The 19082-nt window shown below is 39.5% G+C and overlaps 1 protein-coding gene across 1 annotated transcript in view; it reads right to left on the reverse strand.

The window, feature by feature from the left end:
• Positions 1–9251: 9251 nt before the first annotated feature.
• The window catches only part of ZNHIT6 (zinc finger HIT-type containing 6), a 68856-nt gene continuing 59025 nt past the window's right edge, over positions 9252–19082 (reverse strand). Inside the window, exons 9-10 of the mRNA XM_055402307.2 lie at positions 17889–18013; positions 9252–13960 (exon numbers count right to left, since the gene is read on the reverse strand). Of these exons, the coding sequence (XP_055258282.2) occupies positions 13920–13960; positions 17889–18013 (166 nt within the window). The 3' untranslated portion in view covers positions 9252–13919. The remainder of the gene's footprint in view (positions 13961–17888; positions 18014–19082) is intronic.

Consider the following 19082-nt stretch of genomic DNA (forward strand, 5'->3'; position numbering starts at 1 on the left):
GAGGCAGATTAAGTGATGAATGTGCAACCTCCTCTCAGGGAGGAAGAACTCTGAGCGTGACCCTGTGTAAATGGGAAAAAACAAAAGAAAACAGAAAACCCCCACGCAAAGCACGACACTCAGTGTGGCCAAGGGCAAAACACACAGACACACATACACATGCCCTTTGAATGTAGGATGAATGACTAATTAAATAGCCTAGGAACTTCCAAGTAAAAGGTCTGTTGGTACTTCTGTCTCAGTGGGGCAGCACTGAACGCTAAAGGAACGGAGCGAGGAAGAAAGGTGCTGTAAGTCATGGGCCCGAGAAGGTGCACGTCTGGGCGCCTCTGGAGTCCCAGCAGTGGGGCCCACAGATGGATGTCTGTCTGGACATCCATTGCTCATTTGTTGATGAAGAGAAAAGAAGCACTAAATCTAATCACTCTTTAAAAAAAAAAGGAAGCCAACTGAAGCCATGGATTTCACAGGAAGCCAGGTGTTTTCCTATGTGTTAAAAATCTGGGATTTAAACATTTAAACCCCTCCTGCCTGACAATAATCCTCAGATCAGATGAGGCCACCCTCGCCCAACTTTGGCAAGCCCAGTCAGTGTTTGAAAGCATGATCGTTAGAAGCTTGTGCCTGCCCAGACACGTGTACCCACAACTGCCTTAAACTCAGAATTGCGTTCAGGTGGGCTAGCAAATCCAGGGTTGGAAAAAATATACTGGGAGAGAAACGGCCTACCGTCCACTCCTCTTCTTGCTCTTCACCCCAAAGCCCTCAGTCCCCTAAGACTCTGCAGGTGACACTTGGAGTGAGTGGCCTTCTAGTGGCCAGGCATCTCTGTGTTTCCTTCCAGACAATGCTGCATTTGCCCGCTGGCGGAGGAAACATTTCCAGCTGGTTTCTGCTGGCTCCTTCATCAAAGCTGCTTCTGAACCTCTCATACTGCTCCTCCCAACATGCGAAGGCTTTGTTTTCTTCACCAAATTGTCAAGAGTCCTGATGACAGTACTTCAGGACAGAAGCTGACTCAGCCTGGGTACACAAGGTCATGATGGACAGCTCCAGTCTCCATGGGCTAACTTTTATTTTCAACTCCTCTAATTATTTTGTGTGTGTTTTAAGAGATTTAGAGACAATCATAGCCACTTATATTAAGTGTTTACCATGTGCCAGATGCTTTATATATATTACCCTATGTAATTCTTGGCCTGAGACAGGTACCATGTTGATTCCTGGGTTAACTGAGGCTCAGAGAGGCTGTGCAGCTTGTCAGAGAACATAGGACTAGAAAATCAAAGACTCAGCATTTGAACTCATTTCTATTTAATTCACTAATTGGTTCCTTCAATCAGTATCCCGGACTGGCTCCAGGGGCCACAGATAGATTCATTTCTGCAACAGGGAAAAATTGGTAAGAGATCCCATGCTGAGTTAACCTTTAACTAATATAACTCAATGGTCTGCCTCTGGTGTTGACCAGCAGGAACGTTAGAGAGGCAAGGTTAGGACATCATATTAAAAAAGTTGAGTACCTCCCTAAGTATCTCCTAATCTCTCACTGATATATGCTAAATCCATTAATATTTTCAGTCTACATCAATCTCTTGGATACCAGTTTCTATATGTTTATTATCTTCTACATTTACTATATTTTTGGGTACTCTGAATTACTTTTAAGTTTCAAGGGACATCCTCATACTCTCTTATTCCTAGATTTATTGGCTGATAGGAATCAAGACCAAAAGGAAAAAATCTCATCAGGCTGAAATGATAGAATGAAAATGAGTGAGAATAAATGACAAGTCATGAAAACTGAGGTTCAGTTAGTCAGCTGACTGACTGCAGAACGATGGCGAACCAAGATGGGTGTTGTTACTTCATGGTCAGCAGTGGATAAGGTGATCTTAGGCTGCCTGAATAGAAACACAGAGCCTAGGAGAAAGCGGGGGACAGCTCTAGTTCAGTCTACACTGTATATATATTAAGTCAGGTTCTAGCCACACAGCTTTAATAGTAACAAAGACATCTGGGTGTTAAAAAAAAAAAGTGAGAAAACCACATTTCATGAAGCGATCTGATGTGTGTATTGAGGGAAAAGTGGAAGACGGCAGGATTAAGTGTGTTGAAACATTTGAAGCCAGGGAGCAGCTTCAGAGGGAAAACCTGGAACCAAACGGAAAGAAATTTCAAGGGGCCGATTTTGGTTCAGTATATGGGAGAATTTTTCTATCAAAACTTCCAAAACAGAATGTGCTGCCTCAGATGGTGATAAGCTTTCCAACCTCGGGATATGCAAAAAGAGGCTGGATGACCACATGTGAGAGATACTTTGGAGGAAATTCTGAAATTGGAGGTGGGCAAGGGTAATTTCATGACCTCTAGGCTCCCTTCCAGTTATGAGATTCCCCATTTAATATCTCTCACCCTTCATTCACCATCTGGGCAATCCCTAAAACACCCAGTAATCTCTCAAAGCTTCAATTTTCTCTTCAGTAAAAGGATTACATGAAACCTGTTAAATCACAAGTTTAATGTGAAAATACTAGTTATATTTTACTAGGATTCATAATTATATTTTTTAAAATAAATTTTTTCATGAATCACATAAAAATCACCTTGCTTAAACCCCTGAAGCATCTTTGGAGGTCCTGGACTAGTTGATCTCTATGGTCCTTTTGGTTCTAAGATTCTACAATTCTGCGGTTTTGCAGAGACCTTAAAGGTCATGACACGCAGGGGAAAGAAACCTCCTTGGAAAAGACGAGACCACTAAAAGGAGGTGCTTGTTTGAGTTTCCTCACATTCTCTATGTCACTTAGGAAATTTTGTTGTTGTTGCAAATGAGGGGAAAGCCCTCCAGAATGACTCCAAAATGAAAGCAAATTGTTATAACCAGGATCCATCTCTTAGCTCCGCTTCTAGCTTCTCATGCTGGGTCCCCTTGTGGCAGCAAAAATAGTGACATCCCTATGAGTTAGGCTAGTGAGGAAGAGAGATGGAGTTCTAGCAGTTCTGGCAAAAATTGGAGGCTCATTCTGGTATGGATTTCCATGCCCATTCCTGAACCAATGACTGTGGCTGAGATGGAATGGGAAGGCAGGCATCAATCCCAACCCAGCCCTACAGCTGAGAATATGGGGAAGTGGCTCTCAGAGGAAATGTGGAGAACCAGACGGAAGGACTCAGCAACGTTGCCTGGTCGTCTTCAGCTGCCTGACAGCAACCCACAGCTTCCACACACACACAGCACCTTACTTCTCTAAAGGGACGTCATGTGAAACTTCTTCATTACTAAAGCTAGATCCAAGTTCAATATTTCATGTCAGTGTGCAAATCTTGTCAAGCGGTTCTTCTTTGTCCATTGATCTATGGGTAAATAAGAAGTTAAGTCACACCCTATGTATATTAGGACAGAGAAAACAGAAAAATTCCAAACTGCAAAGGACATCCAGTGGCTCACACATATTACAATCTTTTTGGACAAAAGTGGCAAAGACTCCTTATCTTGTAGTGAAGTGGTGGTCTGGGGCTGCCCCACTTTCACTTTCTAAGAGGATCCCCTTGTCCCCTGTTTCTTTGAGGGAGCCTTTTCATCAACAGCACAGCTTTAATACCATTGCTCTCTGGTATAAATGGGAGTGCACCTGTGGTGGGGGAAGGGGTTCCAAGGACAGTTTTCAGACTGGTTCCCATCTATGTGTTTCTGGTTGTGATGGTTAATTTTATGTATCAACTTGACTGGGTCATGGGGTACCCAGGTATTTGGTAAAACATTATTCTGGATGTTTCTGTAAGGATATTTTGGAATGAAATTAACATTTAAATCAGAAGAGGCAGTAAAGCAGACTACTATCCTTAATATGGGTGGGGCTCAGCCAATCAGTTGAAGGTCTGATTAGAGTCAAGTGGTTGATCACCCCCTGAGTAAGACAGAATCCCTCTGACCTGACCACCTTTGAACAGGGACATTCCTTCAGACTCAAACTGAAACATCTGCTCTCACGGGTCTTAGCTTGAGCACTTACCTTGTAGATCTTAGGACTTGCCAGACTCCATAATCACATGAGCCAGTTCCTGATAAGTTGCTTCTCTCTCTGCATATATACCTATTGGTTCTGCTTCTCTGAATAACCCTGATAATACACTGGTCAATTCCATGAGTTAGTAATAAAAGTAGAGATCTAGCTGATTTATAGCTTCATTTAGAACACAGATTTGGGGTGGCTGTAAATTAATGGCTTCTGCCTCTATATTGGCCTCTTTTGGGAGCAATACAATGCAATGACCTGGAGCTACTCTCCCTTTGCTGGAGGGGTGCACACCAGCTGCATCTGTTCAAGAGGCATGGCTATCCCTTTTGACAGGTCAGGAGGGTGCAACAAGAGGATTCTAGAAGAGGTATGGGAGATCACACTTATTCTAGGTCCTAATCTTTCTTTGGGCTTCCAGGTGGCTAAAGAATCCTCCTGCCAATGCAGGAGATCAGGGTTCGATCCCTGGATTGGGAAAATCCCCTGAAGATAGAAATGGCAACCCACTCCAGTATTCTTCCCTGGGAAATCCCATGGGCAGAGGAGCCTGGCAGGCTACAGTCCATGGGGTTGCAAAAGAGCCAGACATGGCTGAGCGAATAAACAACAGTAACAATCTATCTTTATTGTACTTTTCCCTTCTTTTTTCTTTTGCTCAAACTAATTTAACTTTACAAGGAATCTGGCTTTTCCATTCAGCAAAGGATCCAGATGAATACACTCAGTTGACTTGGGTCACAGGCAGAAACTGTTTTTTGTAGCAAAGCCTTATTTCATTCCTTCTTGGTTTTAGAGGCATTAGCTCTTGTAAAATTTACAAAGGCTTCAACCTGCAACCACTACATTCCTACAACCTGAACTTTCCGTCCAAGTCCCTGAATGCTGCCGCCCAGAGTCACATGGGCTGAAAATCCCAGTATACATTAGACAATTTACCACAAAACAAGCTGCCAATAACCGACTGTGTTAAAGACTGTTACTGTCCCAATACCCATCTAATTATCCTCCTTAGTAAGAAGAAGCCATAATTTTTAGTTAGGCACATTGCCAATCAGAAGGACTTTTTCCCACTCCCTTGAAAGCAGGTGTGGCTATATGGCCAAATTCTGGATATGGGATATCAACAGAAGTGCTGTGTGCAACTTCCACAAACTGTCCATAAAAGGCCCATTAAGATTATTTTTCCTTTTACAGACCAACCTAATCCTCGCTAACACCAAGAAGTTCTTCTATCTTTACTCATCCAATTCTATAATCCAGGGGCTGCAACTTGCCATGTTTCATTTCCTGGTATTAAATTCTGACAGTTGACAGAAAATCTAACTTACTCAAACTTGATTCAGCTCAGTTCAGTTCAGTTGCTCAGTCGTGTCCGACTCTTTGCGGAAAGCAAAATGGCTGTCTGAGGAGGCCTTACAAATAGCTGTGAAAAGATGAGAAGCGAAAAGCAAAGGAAAAAAGGAAAGATATAAGCATCTGAATGCAGAGTTCCAAAGAATAGCAAGGAGAGATAAGAAAGCCTTCCTCAGCGATCAATGCAAAGAAATAGAGGAAAACAACAGAATAGGAAAAACAAGAGATCTCTTCAAGAAAATTAGAGATTCCAAGGGAACATTTCATGCAAAGATTGGCTCGATAAAGGACAGAAATGGTATGGCCCTAACAGAAGCAGAAGATATTAAGAAGAGGTGGCAAGAATACACAGAAGAACTGTACAAAAAAGATCTTCACGACCAAGATAATCACGATGGCGTGATCACTGACCTAGAGCCAGACATCTTGGAATGTGAAGTCAAGTGGGCCTTAGAAAGCATCACTACGAACAGACTTGATTAAGGGAGGAAAAAAGAGGAATGTAATGGGTAATGTAACTGAGCACTCCACAGGGATATATGGGCTTGGCTTAATCTAGATTCGATCAGCTTCCTCTGAGTTGTCACCAGTCTCAGGCAGGCTCCCCTTACAGTAGCAAAACAAGCTAACCCGCTTTTAACCTGAACCTTTATAGTAGGGGAGATTCTATCTGCCTGTTCTGTAGTCTCTTGGATTGCACCAGCTTAGGTCACCTGCACAGTTCTGAACCAAACACAGGATCATGGGAGTGGGATCTGTTGAGGCTGCTGAAAACCCACCCTAGAGCTAGGGTTGGTCTTAATTCCATCTGAACTGGATCCCTGTGAACAGAAGGAGCTGCTAGCTTCCCAAAGAAACTCATGGTAGTGTTCCGAGACGGGGGATGCATGCTGAGTAGCAAACAAGACGTTTTACCATACTCTTTAATTTATACTTGGCCCATCACTTGGCCTAAGCTTTACAGATTCATTACCACCCTTTGCAGAAATCTTAAACAGGACTAAAGGAGATTACAAAATATTTTAAAGTCCTTTTGAATAGACTAAGTTATAGGATTTCAAATTAAGTACTGTTTGACGGGTTAAGAAAGAACTTGCTGTCCTTCATACTCCTAAGGGGCACAGAAGTTTGGTAGGGGAAAGGAAGATTTGATTGCTTAGGAAAAAAAAATCAAACCAAACCTCCCAACAGGTCTTGGCACTTAAGAAAGTGAGAAAAGAACACCTGGATCATGCTTTCCCTTTGACTGTCCACACACAGTAGCTTCCTTCTTGCAGAGTCACATTAATTCACTACCAGGAAGACTGGATGCCTGCTCTCATTTGGCTTTCCTGACCACCTCAAGTTTTCCATTTCCAATGCTTAGAAGTTTTGTTTGTGAGGGTCCAAATGTGGCAGGAACTATTTACAGGCTTCTAAGCTGCACTCGCTGTGCAGGCCAAGGGTGTTGGCTGAACAACCGACCAACCTTTCCAGGGAGAGATCTGAAGCAGGGGATTTGAAAAAACACCTTCCAATCTGTCAGGAACATGGAAAAAGTTGCTGTCTCTTCTACATTGGCGGGGGCGCCAAAGCACATCACAGCATCTGGTTAACCAACTGCTAAAACTTCAAAACACAGAGATCAAACTCTACTGTTTTTCTTTAGGAACACAGAGCAGCAGTCAAGCATAGGACCACAGGGTTCTAGGAAAAATAAGAAGTTATTGGGCTTCAGGGACTGTCTTTCCACCACAGATTCATACTGTATAGACTTAAACTAGAATCAACTGTTAAAAGAGCCAAAAGAAATCATACCAAGAGGTGATATGTGGCAATCTCTTCTCATGGTAAAAATAACAGAATACTTAGCAGAAAACTGGGAGAAGGAAAGCTTTTCTGAGATATAAAGTGAAACCGTTATTTGATGAACACTGCATTACCTAGCCAAGGGAGACAGAAATTTCCCTTTTAAAAATCAAGAGGCTTAGTTTACTCTCCTTGGTTATACAGTTTAGAGCATGAACACTTGCTTTCATGAAATTAAGACTCAGATTTCACTATTTACAAGGCCTTTGTCTTTTCATGGATTTTCTCCAACTGTCCCATTTCCACTTTTGAAGTCATTCTCAAGATTTCCACTTCCTCCCCTATGGTTGTCCTAGCTCCCCAAGTCTGTCCTTTCCAGAGGCAATGCCCAGCAGCTCTCAGTTGGATTTACCAGTGTGCCAAGCACATGTTCCTGCCGCAGCTCAACATAAGGTCAACTCGACAATCATTAACAGCTGTCTTTGTGTCCTTATGTCCTTTCCATGTGGGCTCCCTTTACCATATAGTCCTGGACAGCCATGTTCCCTGAGGTCGGTTGTAACAGCTTTGAGCAGTGCTCAGTTCAGCCGTGCACAATCCATCATGGACAGTGACACAGACTTGATACTAACATCTTGGATTCCACTGAAAGAAACTGGCACTAGCATTAACAGCTGGTTTCAAACTAACTGAAGTGATTGAAGTTTTTATGCCCAAACCAGCAAAATATGAGTAACATGGATGAAAGACTCAAGACAGGAACTGAAAACATTAGGAAAAACAGCCCACTGTCCATCAACGGCGAGAAAAACCTCCAAGAAAAGCGGTTTCACAAACTCTGAAGAAACTGTCCTACTTTTTCAAAAACTTCGTTAGGTAAAGTAGCCTATTAAAATAATTATCCATTTTTAAGTAGCAGTAAACTGTAATATCATCTCAAAATCATTATGAAACATAGTATGACTTCAGGATGACTTGATGACCTGGGCAGAGCCCATCCAGGAGTCCAATTAACCTAATGGTTAAGGACACGACCTCTGAAGCCCGACTTGCCTTGGTTTAAATCGTGACCCGCCTAGTTAATTTCCATGTAACCCATCCAGTTTGGACCTTAATTTCCTTTCCTATATAAAATGGGGATGATTATTGACTCTAGAACCCACATTTTAACATTCTTGAAATCTTTAGGGCCTTAAAAAAGGCTGGTGGCCAAGCCATAGTCATGATGTACCTGTCACATATGATTGTGCATATGTGGTTGTTTCTGGTGGCACAAATGGACATCAGCAATCTTTCAATATTTCATTCTACAGGCCATCGTCTTAATAACAGCTGACCAAAATTCTTCTGTTAAATACTTTTGATCAAGGAAACATCAGCATCAGAACATGCAGAATGGGTGTCAGTGTCTGACTCTTTGTGACCCCATGGACTGGAGCCCGCCAGGCTCCTGTCAGAATTTTCCAGGCAAGAATACTGGAGTGGGTTGCCATATCCTCTTCCAGAGGATCTTCCCCAGCCAGGGATCAAACTCATGTCTTTTGTGTCTTCTGCATTGCAGGCAGATTCTTTACCACTATGCCACCTGGGAAGCCCTCATTCCACAGACCATCATCTTACTAACAGTTAACCAACACCTTTCTGTTAAATACCTTCTGATTAAGAAAACACGAGAATCAGAACTTGCAGAATGGGTGTCAGTGACTTTGAGGGAAATTGCACAGACAGTGGTGGAGCAGTTCATTAAGAATTGCTGCATCATGTGGTCTGAGTCATAAAGGTCAGACTGTGAAGTTTTAGGAATGCCTTACCAAGTTAATTTCACTTGTTTAAAATATAAGCATAGAATATGTTTGTCTCAATATCACATTACATCAATTCTAGCTATTTTTTCCATATTTTAACATCTCAAGTCAGGATGTGTCATACAATTTGTTGAGCCATGTATTTTTATTCTTAGTGCTATACAAAATGGTATGTCTTACAACTGACAAAGTCTGAGATTTACTGAAATAAAACGCCCAAAAGAGCTTTTTGCATAAGCATTCTAAATTTTCTAAAAAACATTGTCACAATTTAATTGTCAGCATTGTTTTCTGTTAATAAAATGGCACATCTTATCACTAATGACACTGTGGAGTCAATGAAACACAGCAGTACTTACTTCACTGGACTGTGAAGAATCAGTGATGAACAGTTTTAACGTGCTTAGAATGGTGCCTATGTTCTATGCTTTTAGACATTAATATTAGCCTATCAGTCAGGGGCTTTACTATAGATTGACAGATATCAATCTATAACAAAACCTTAAAAATTTGCTTTCAACCTAGAGAGCTTCCCTACTTCTCCCAACTTATCTCAAAATCCAGTCTTTATTGAGATCTTACCTTATGCCAGAAACTGCTTGATATTGTGCCATAATTATCAACTACAGATTTGGCCTTAAGACCAGTTAAACAACAGTTTTAGCAATAATAATATAGACAGGAAGAAAGATAATACCAGGTTCTGAGAGGAATTAAGAGAAGGAAAATATCGAACACTCATCATTCATCATTTAACAGTGTGACCTAGGATAAGTCTGAACCTCTATTGCCTTGGTTTTCTCATCTGTGAAATGGATTTACTGTAAACCCTGTCGATAATGCTGTCTACCATAACATGAATCAGTTCCATTTTCCACCTGAGGCCCTGTTCACAAATGCACGTGGGCTCAAATCCCAACTCTTGGTTGAGGTGAGGAACATGAAAGAGAGGGTGAAGGTGGGTGAGGAGATGGTAGGCTGTCTCAGGAAGTGGGGAGGCAGAGGGTGAGTTAATCTCAGAGAGGGGTGCTGAGATGGGCACTGACTACCTGAGAGACTCCTGGGCTCCTGCTATTTTCTTAGATGTACAAGACAGACATAGGACTGGCTCACAATTGTCAGAACAGGGCATGGTATTTAGTAAGCTATTAATATATGCTAGTTATTAACCTTATTATCAATATGATATTAAAAACACTTAACAAGCAGTGTGGCATGAGCATCTGCCTATCAGGAGACGCATGCAGTGTGAACAGAACTCTGGGTTCTAAGTGAGAGGCTCACAGCCATGACTGGTCAAGCTGAGTCTCAGCGAGTAGGGAGAGTATGTTCATATGGAGATTATGAACAAGGAGAAAGGCACTTCAGGGGGGAAATGTTTCGGATGTATATATGGCAGCGTTTTTGTTGTTTTACGAGACTGAAGTTAAAGGGTGGAGATAAAGGAAAGAAATGGCTGTAAAATTAGGTTGGGGCCCAGTCATGGAGTAAGTGGTATTGTGTTCATTAAGAAAACAAAACTGGTGACAGCAGAATTGTGTAGCAGCTTATCAAAGGCTAAAGGATGCATTTGGTTATGAAGTTCAAAATGAGTGCAGCCCACCACACTTCAGTATGGAAAATGTCCACATTTTAGTTCATTTTAAAGAACACATGCACACATACTTTAGATAGCTTTCAGCTGACCAAAGTTAAAAGAAAATATTTTGTAATGAAGTACAGATCCTCAGAGGTTTAAGGGTCTATTTTTACTAAAATAGTCTTCATTTTTTTGAAGCATTATTCTCCAGTACAACGCTAATTTCAAAATCAGTATTTTTCACATGTTGACAAAACTGGCCATTTCCAAATCCATCTTGGAAACAGACTGGTGCTCGGTGCATCTGATCAAACCAGTAGCAACATAATGTCAAACACAAATGGGAAACATTAAAAAAAAGCCTATAATGGCAACTCAGCAGCAATGGCACAGGTAGGAACTAAAATCTCTAGTTAAAGCCAATGAAGGCCTGCAGATTAATTCTGAATTTTACTCCTTATGTGATTTCAAATCAGAAACCCCCGATACTCAAATTCCAATAAATGTGCAATGGACATCTGTTTGTTTCTTTTGTATTTTCAGGAACCACCTTTCCTCTACACTTCCCTACACCCTTCCTTTTTCTGGTAATTTCCCCTTCCTTTGGGAGAACTCCTCATCAGCTCAGGGATAGAATGTGATCTCATGTGGTTAAAATGAAAGTTCTTACCCCCAGTTTTATATAACTTGCTGCCAAGCTTTGTATGATGATGTAGGCTGAAGCTGTCGACAGCTGTCACCTACTATCCTCACCTCGCTGCCTCCCACTCCAAAGTGGGCATCCCCAAAGAGAAAGTTTGCCTGGGAAAGAAAACCAATCCATGGAAAAAAAAAGAAAAACAGGGTCAAGTATGAGAGATGGAAAGACAGATGGCTTCTTTGTTGTTTGGACCCAATCACGCCTGGAATTCCCAGCACAGGAGTCAATAAACTGCCTTTCATGCTGACACTGGTTTAAGTTTTTGACACTTGCAGTTGAAGGATGATTGGTTAATAAAAGTATTTAACACATTTTAATACAGTAATTTATGACTAAATAAAAGCAGCTTAGGTTATCTTTACTTAAAATTTAATGCCTGATATGAAATCAGGTACAACACACTGCATATCCCAAACAAATTAAACAAACCATATAAAGTAAATTGTTGGCATTATACGTTTAACATTTCACTACACATCATGAAACCTGAATCCTACCACTTGCTACAGTGAAACAAACTGGCTCAACTACACATAGGAATATTACAGTAACTTTCTTTAATTCCTATTTATAATATAAACAGGTGCAAGTTTTGTTTACTGTAAATTTATGTCTATTAATCCCATATGTAATAATTAGCAATTATGAAAGGCCTACCTTCCCTTTGAAATCATTGTTTAAAAAATAAGGCCAGGTGGAGCCTTTCTCCTTTTAAAATATGGTTCATGGATGAAATGCAGGATGTTGAACTTAACATGGGTTAGGAAGTTTGTTTATTCATCAGAATTTGTCAGGAATCCAAAATGGTGAAGGCCTCTAAAAAAGAAATTGGGTTTTAATACTATAAACTTAAAGGGCTCTCAGTGAATTATTCCAAGTTTACCCCATCCAAGCAGCTGACATAGTTATTCACTAAAACACATTTACTGTAAATTCTGTGGGAATAAATGTGCATATTAATCAAATGATCTGATAGTTATATTATGGGAACTCTGCTATATTCTTTCCTAAGGTATAGTCCATAATTTAAAATCTAACAGAATTCTAGACAATAGATATGGTAAAGATGCATTAGATCATGTGGGTTTTTTTTTTTCCCCTCCTAGGGAGGGAAAGTACAGGATAAATCCTTTGGTTTTTGTCCAGTTTTTCAACTTAAATTCTAGATGGGATGGAACTCAACACTTTTCTTGGAAATGAGACTACATCATAACAGATTCCACTGTCAGGAAATTCCTCTCCACCCTGATACTCAGATCACATGTTCTTTTTGTGTACTTTATCCCACTTTTCCCAATAACAATTCTGTGACATGTTTGATTCAATTCATTCTCTTTCTTGCCTGTCTCAAGAAGATAAATCTCACTGTTAAGATTGTGAAATCCCATTTAGTTGCCAATCCAGTAATTATTGTGAAAAACATAATTCTACACAAAGTTTTTACTACATATGGGGAGAAGATCCCTGAAGCTGCTTAAGGAAGTATATGTATTTTTCAAACGCCTAACCCTCACTGTCTATGAATCACATTTCTACCACTGCTCTATATCAAAGGTCATTGTGCCATTACTGTCTTTAGATGCTCTTCTCCAATTTCTACCCCAAGTTACATATATTTGTATTCTACAAGTTTCTTCTGTGCTTATAATGTTCTCATTATGTTTTCATATTTCTAATCTTTCCAAGTCTCTTTTAATGAATACCTCTGGTTTCTTTTTGGTCTAAAACTTATCCTAATTGTAAACTAAAAATGAATTTCACTGATATTCAATTTTATCATTTGTTTTCTTAACCATTAAGTACACAGATGCAATACAGATGTAATAATCTTTTATAGTCACATTTCAATTTCATAACTATAAATTCCAGTAAAACTAGGAAACTTTAATTTTAATAAGTGAGATCATAATGTATACAGAGCTGCCATAAGGTATAAATTAAATCATGTATATACATAAATACACATTCCAAAAGCACTTTGAAGAGTTCCAAGTGTTTCTTGTTTAGCTATTGCTAGATGTTTCCAAACACAGCATAAAACTGCTCATCACGACACCCCGTGTGGTAATGTCAAGAATGGGGTGAAAGGCACAGAATTCACAGTAAGACACAGCTCACTGTGTGAATAAGGAAAGCCAGATTTGTGAGCACCGATGATTCAAAGAACAATATGGAGCCGCTGATTTCCTGAACTGACTGTAAGAAACAGCAGTTCTAGTACTTATACAACCTTTTACATAGGACATCATACCAGGTGCCACCCAAATATAAAAGATCCATTCAGTTGTCTCAAGAAGTTAAGCTACATACAAATCTCAAGGACAAGAATGGGCATCTGAGGGACCAGTCCTCCTGTGGTTAGATGGTGTGCCATATGGCCCTTCTTTAGTGAGGTTCCACTAAAGAGAATGCCAACTTTTGGCTGACGCAGGATCCTTGGATCAAACTAACAGTTTTCAGCCTACAGAATAAAGCACATTAAAGTGTGAGCCTTACAAGTCAATTCAGGAAGCTAGAAAATACATTAAAACATTTTCTTTTTCCAAGATGGTTTAATCACTTTTCAGAGAAACAAAACTTTCCAACGACCAAGTGAAAGTACCCCCAAATCTTCCAACAAGGTCCTCTGCCACTATCTGGGTACTGTCACATTCTTCTTCCAAAAGAAGTGCTCAATTTTCATCACCAGTGTTCTTAGTAGATTCACTTTTCACTGAAAAAATAAGTAAACATACAGTCAAGTGTGTATACTGTTTCTGTTTAGCCTATTCTGTTTTTCCCTCTTCTCTCCTCCCTTCTGATTCATACCAACAGCACTGCTCGTGGGGATAGACAAACCATGTCATGTCCCAGGCAGCTGAGATACACAATTTCTGGCCACAATAAATACAGAAATGATGTCTGAAAGTGGCAATTATATTTTGTGAGGTAACATCCTTCCTGACTCTGCGGAAGACTCAGGAATGGTCACTTCACAGTGTGGGTAGGATCCGATACTTGCACCACTGAACAGACCACTATTATCACTCAGGCTGGCCAAGTGTGGTTGGAATAAATTTTTCCAGGATTTTTTTAAACCTAAAATTGAGGGTCAGTATATATTGCATGAATGTGGGCTGACAGAATACTAGCTAATCGCCGTCTCCTTCTTTTCACAGGAAAGGAGACTGAGAGCAGAAATGGAGCTCCTTTAAAGGAGCTGTCTTGACTACAGCAAAACTATGATTTACTCACTAATGGACAGTTCTACGAGGATAGACACTGGGTTTTTCTCTCCTGTATTTATTTCCCCAGTGTAGCATGTATACTGAATTAATATAACTATAAGCTACTCCAACTTATAGATTTTTTTTTTCAATTTGCAAAATGGGAAACAGAATAACTGCTCTATTTATTTTATTGTACAGGGAAGCTAAAAGGAAACAGTACATAAACACTTTGAGAACTATTAAGGTTAAAATACAGATTATTTGCTTGAGGCTTATCGCCCTTTATCTGCATTGTGTAGGTAAGGAAAATAAAGCTCAGAGGCAGAGTAAATGCCAAGAACCCAGCTAATAAGAGGTAATGCTAGAACCATAAATTTGGATCTTGCTTCATATTCCAATTGCCAAGTTCCTTGGGTTTGCCAATGGTACCTAGATGTAACACTGTACCAGCAACCAAACTGGTGTCCATCGGGTCATTTTTACAAGGAAGGCACTGAAATAGGTTCTACCCAAGATATGGTCCTGATCTTTGTAGAAGTTCATAAAGATCCTATCAGAGTCCTTCATAGCAGAGTCCTTCAGGTCTCTCTCCATGATAATACAAGTTAGTTGTTTTCTCCTCTGGCTTTCTCAGGACTGAAACCATTATAGACCTTATTGCACTGTAAAGTTGCTATGTGTGTTCTTGTGCCTGAACTCCATCCCCATCCCACTGCCCCACCCCCACCACCCCCACAGAAACAAAAAGGGAGAGACGAGGGTGTAAGCAGGAGTGAGGCAGGAGAAAGGAAGAAAGGATTTATTGGCCCAAGAAGAGACTGATGTGGAAATTCCCTGATGGTTTGGTGATTAGGACTAAGTTCTTTCACTGACGAGGGCCCAGGTTCAATCCGTGGTTGGGGAACAAGCCTCATGTCGTGATCAAAATAAATAAATAAATAAGAAAGGGCTGATATATAAGTAACTTCTATGTTAGTATTTTCACTAATTCAAGTAATCATTTTTGGGTTGTGTGCGTGCATTCTAAGTCACTTCAGTTGTGTCTGACTCTTTGAGACCTTATGGACCATAGCCAGCTAGGCGCCTCTGTCCAGGGGATTCTCCAGGCTAGAATACTGGAGTGGGATGCCATAGCCTCCTCCAAGGGGATCTTCCCAACCTAGGGATGCAACCCGCACCTCTTAAGTTTCCAGTACTGGCAGGCAGGTTCTTTACCACTAGCGCCACCTGGGAAACCTAAAAAGGCAGGAGTATTCTGTGATTCTGAGTTATATTAGAGAAATATATTTTGCTAATTTTTTAAGTTAATGGGCTTTGTGCTGGTTGGTATTGCAGTTTGGGATGCTTTTCCTTTTGCTGCTTACTGAAGTTGCCCAGTTTTCTTCTTTTAATGGAGCTCCACTCTTTTTTTCCCTTAGTCTGAAATGTAGCATGCCTTTACTGTGTCATTTAAATCTACCAGCTAAGTTTGGCAAACAGGACCTATGAGACAAGAAACACCATTCTGAGCACTTCCCACTGGACTGATACAAGGTGTGGGGACAGCACTCTACGCCTCCAATCCAGTGGGGCTATATTAACTGCTTAACCTTTTCCATTCCATAAAAAGCCAGAAGGAAACAAAACTTGTCTATTGCCCATAGACTTTTTAAAAAATAAACTATGGCCATCTATACTCATAACAAACATTTTAACAATCATCAAATGTGAAAACAACTGAATCCCAGGCCAGAAATACACATTCCCCAAACTAGAAGAGAGACACCTTTGCTATAAACTCAAGATCAAAATCCAACTTTTTTTGCCTCTGGAGAGAGAAAAAATTTCAAGGCTTTCCAAAGAAAATGCCCCGTTCTTATGTAACACCCCCTTTCTGCCCCCCGCACTAAGGGACCACCCTGTAGAATATCCAGTGCTGTGAGAATGTACAAAGGAAAAGACACCTTGAAGTGCTTACACAAAGAAATGCATCTACAGGAAGACCCTGGCATTATTTTTAGTCCATGTATTCATGATGTGACAACACTGATGTGGTCCTTAAAATCCTGCTAGATCGTCTTCAGTTCCCTGCCACAGCAGCTCTAAATGATCCTCTATACTGAAAGCGCAAGCCACTTGAGGTTCATGTAAATAAGTTAAATATTGAACAACCACCAAAAAATACCAAATTTTACTTCATAAGGTTCCAAGTACACTACAAAAGTAGCCTTTTCTTTTTGCTTCGTGACAGGAAGGCTTACTTCAATGTGCATTCCTAAACAAGGTGAAAGAGGAGCTGTGTGTGCTGTGTTTATTTACACAGACAATGTTTGCTCTGGCTAGTAACCCATCTTACTAAACAACTTTCCCTGAAACCAACATTTAGAGAGAGAGCTATGTGAATTATACTAAGGAAAAAGAAAGGTTTTACACAGTTTAAAAAAAAAATAGTGAAACTGGCCATTAAGTACTGAAATTTCTATTTTAATTTGAAAAAATAAAAATGGATGCTCTTAAATTGTAAAACAAAACAAAACAAAACATAAAGTCAAGAATTAACCTAAAGATTTAGAGAGCTAATTGATTATTAGAAACTTCATGTTTGCCAATTAAAAATTAGGCTTCAAATTGTGGCACTAACAAAATTTGGCTAGTTAAAAAATCTTTTTTCTATTAACTTTCACAAAGAAAAACAGCTGCCATACACACATACAGAGAAGACCTTACAACAAAGGTTATTGCCTATTAAGAGTCTATAATGCTGGTATAACAATAAAACCTGAACCATCTATTTCCAATCCAAGGATTCTGTGGTTCTCTGGAGTTACAATGAGACCCGGCCTGTACCTATAATTCTTACCTGAAAGTGCTATCTAGTGGTTCTGAGCTAAGGTAAGTAACTTCTTTTTCTTTCTAGAAGTAATTTTTAAATTTTATTCATCTTCTAGAATTTACACTCAGCTACAGAATTAGTTTCAACAGTAACTGCAAATACGGATGTCACCTTATATACTAACATTTTACACATACCATTTCCAGTTTTGGTACTTCCTCCCAACTTCACTACTCACCAAAGAGGGAAAAGTATAGAATACTAAAAATGTTTTGTGATCTCTCATTTTAGGAATCTCTAAGGGGTTTTAACTAGGGAATAAATTTATCTGATCTTAGATAGAAAAAGACAAAATACAAAAAACTCCAAAGAGGCAAAGGACATCTTTTCATAGGCAGACATTCAATGATTCATTCATTTTAAGTTGATAAAAGCTTACAGGCTCTCAAACAGAACAGAAGCAACAGCTCAATCATATTTTTCTTTATAGCATTATCTGTAGTTAAAGACGAAATTCAGGTAAGTGTGTAAATACAGTGAGAAAATATATAAAGACAATCATGTAACTGTTTCAATTTCATCAGTTATTTAAAAGTTACCAGGAAGAAATTTACACTCACCTTGGTGAAGAACTTTCATGTCATTACTGTATTCTTTTAATACCACGTGTAATGTTGGGTACTCAATGATCACTTTGCCCCTCAAATTGTCAAGGAGACTTTTGTCAGAATCCAGCTCATAATATCTTTTAGAAAAAAAGCAAAACAAAAATATAAGCACCCTTTTATTTGAAGTTACTCATAAACAAAATATGAGTCCCTTATATTAAAAAATTTTACATGGAGATAACAATAATTCAATAGCTGTTTCCTTATAATATAGTAAGTTTACCACCACTAAGAAAATTCGGTAAAAGAGCTATTATTATAAGGTCCCAAAGTAAATCAAAAGCATATCAAATAATTTGACATTAGAAAAGCTCTAGAATAAATCATTCATTTTCATCTTAAGGGATAAAGGCTTTTATATAATATCTATATTTGATGTGTCATGAATTTTTCTTGGATAAAATACTGACTAGCTAAAAACTCAAATTCCTCAAATATATTTAGTTTAAGTCTTAAAAGAAAACCAAACAACTAGCCCTGATAGTTTATAGTAATATATGGCAGTAAAATAACTGGCTATACTTCTGTAAAAATTTAATTCTAAATTACATTTTCCAAAATCTGTATTCAGTTCAGTTCAGTTGCTCAGTCGTGTCTGACTCTTTGCGACCCCATGAATCACAGCACGCCAGGCCTTCCTGTCCATCACCAACTCCACCATGTAATTAAATCTGGCTTTATTTTGAAATTTAAAAAAAAAACACACAGGTTTGAGATTATGAATGAGGTAAAAGAACAATAAGAAATATGGAGTTTATCTATAAAGAGTTGGACACGACTGAGTGACTTGCACTTTTTGGGCTTTCCTGATAGGTCAGCTGGTAAAGAATCTGCCTGTGATACAGGAGAACCCGGTTCGATCCCCTAGAGAAGGAAAAGGCTACCCACTCCAGAATTTTGGGCTGGAGAATTCCACGGATTGTATAGTCCATGGGGTCACAGAATCAACAGAGCAACTTTTACTTTCACTATGACATAAGCCAGTAAATGTGTCACAGAAAATTAGATGTTAATATTCCTTAAAGTATGAAATTTTCAAGTAATTATTAAAAAAATTTTTTTTCAGTTGATTAAAGATATATGCCCCTAGCATTCTTCCTTGCTTGCTCTCTGAGGTAGGAAGAAAGGGGTGAATTTCAGCTGGCT

The sequence above is a fragment of the Moschus berezovskii genome, chromosome 4 (genome assembly GCF_049115385.1).
Source record: "Moschus berezovskii isolate FMDL1 chromosome 4, NW_MosBer_1.0, whole genome shotgun sequence".
In the NCBI taxonomy this organism is placed as follows: domain Eukaryota; kingdom Metazoa; phylum Chordata; class Mammalia; order Artiodactyla; family Moschidae; genus Moschus; species Moschus berezovskii.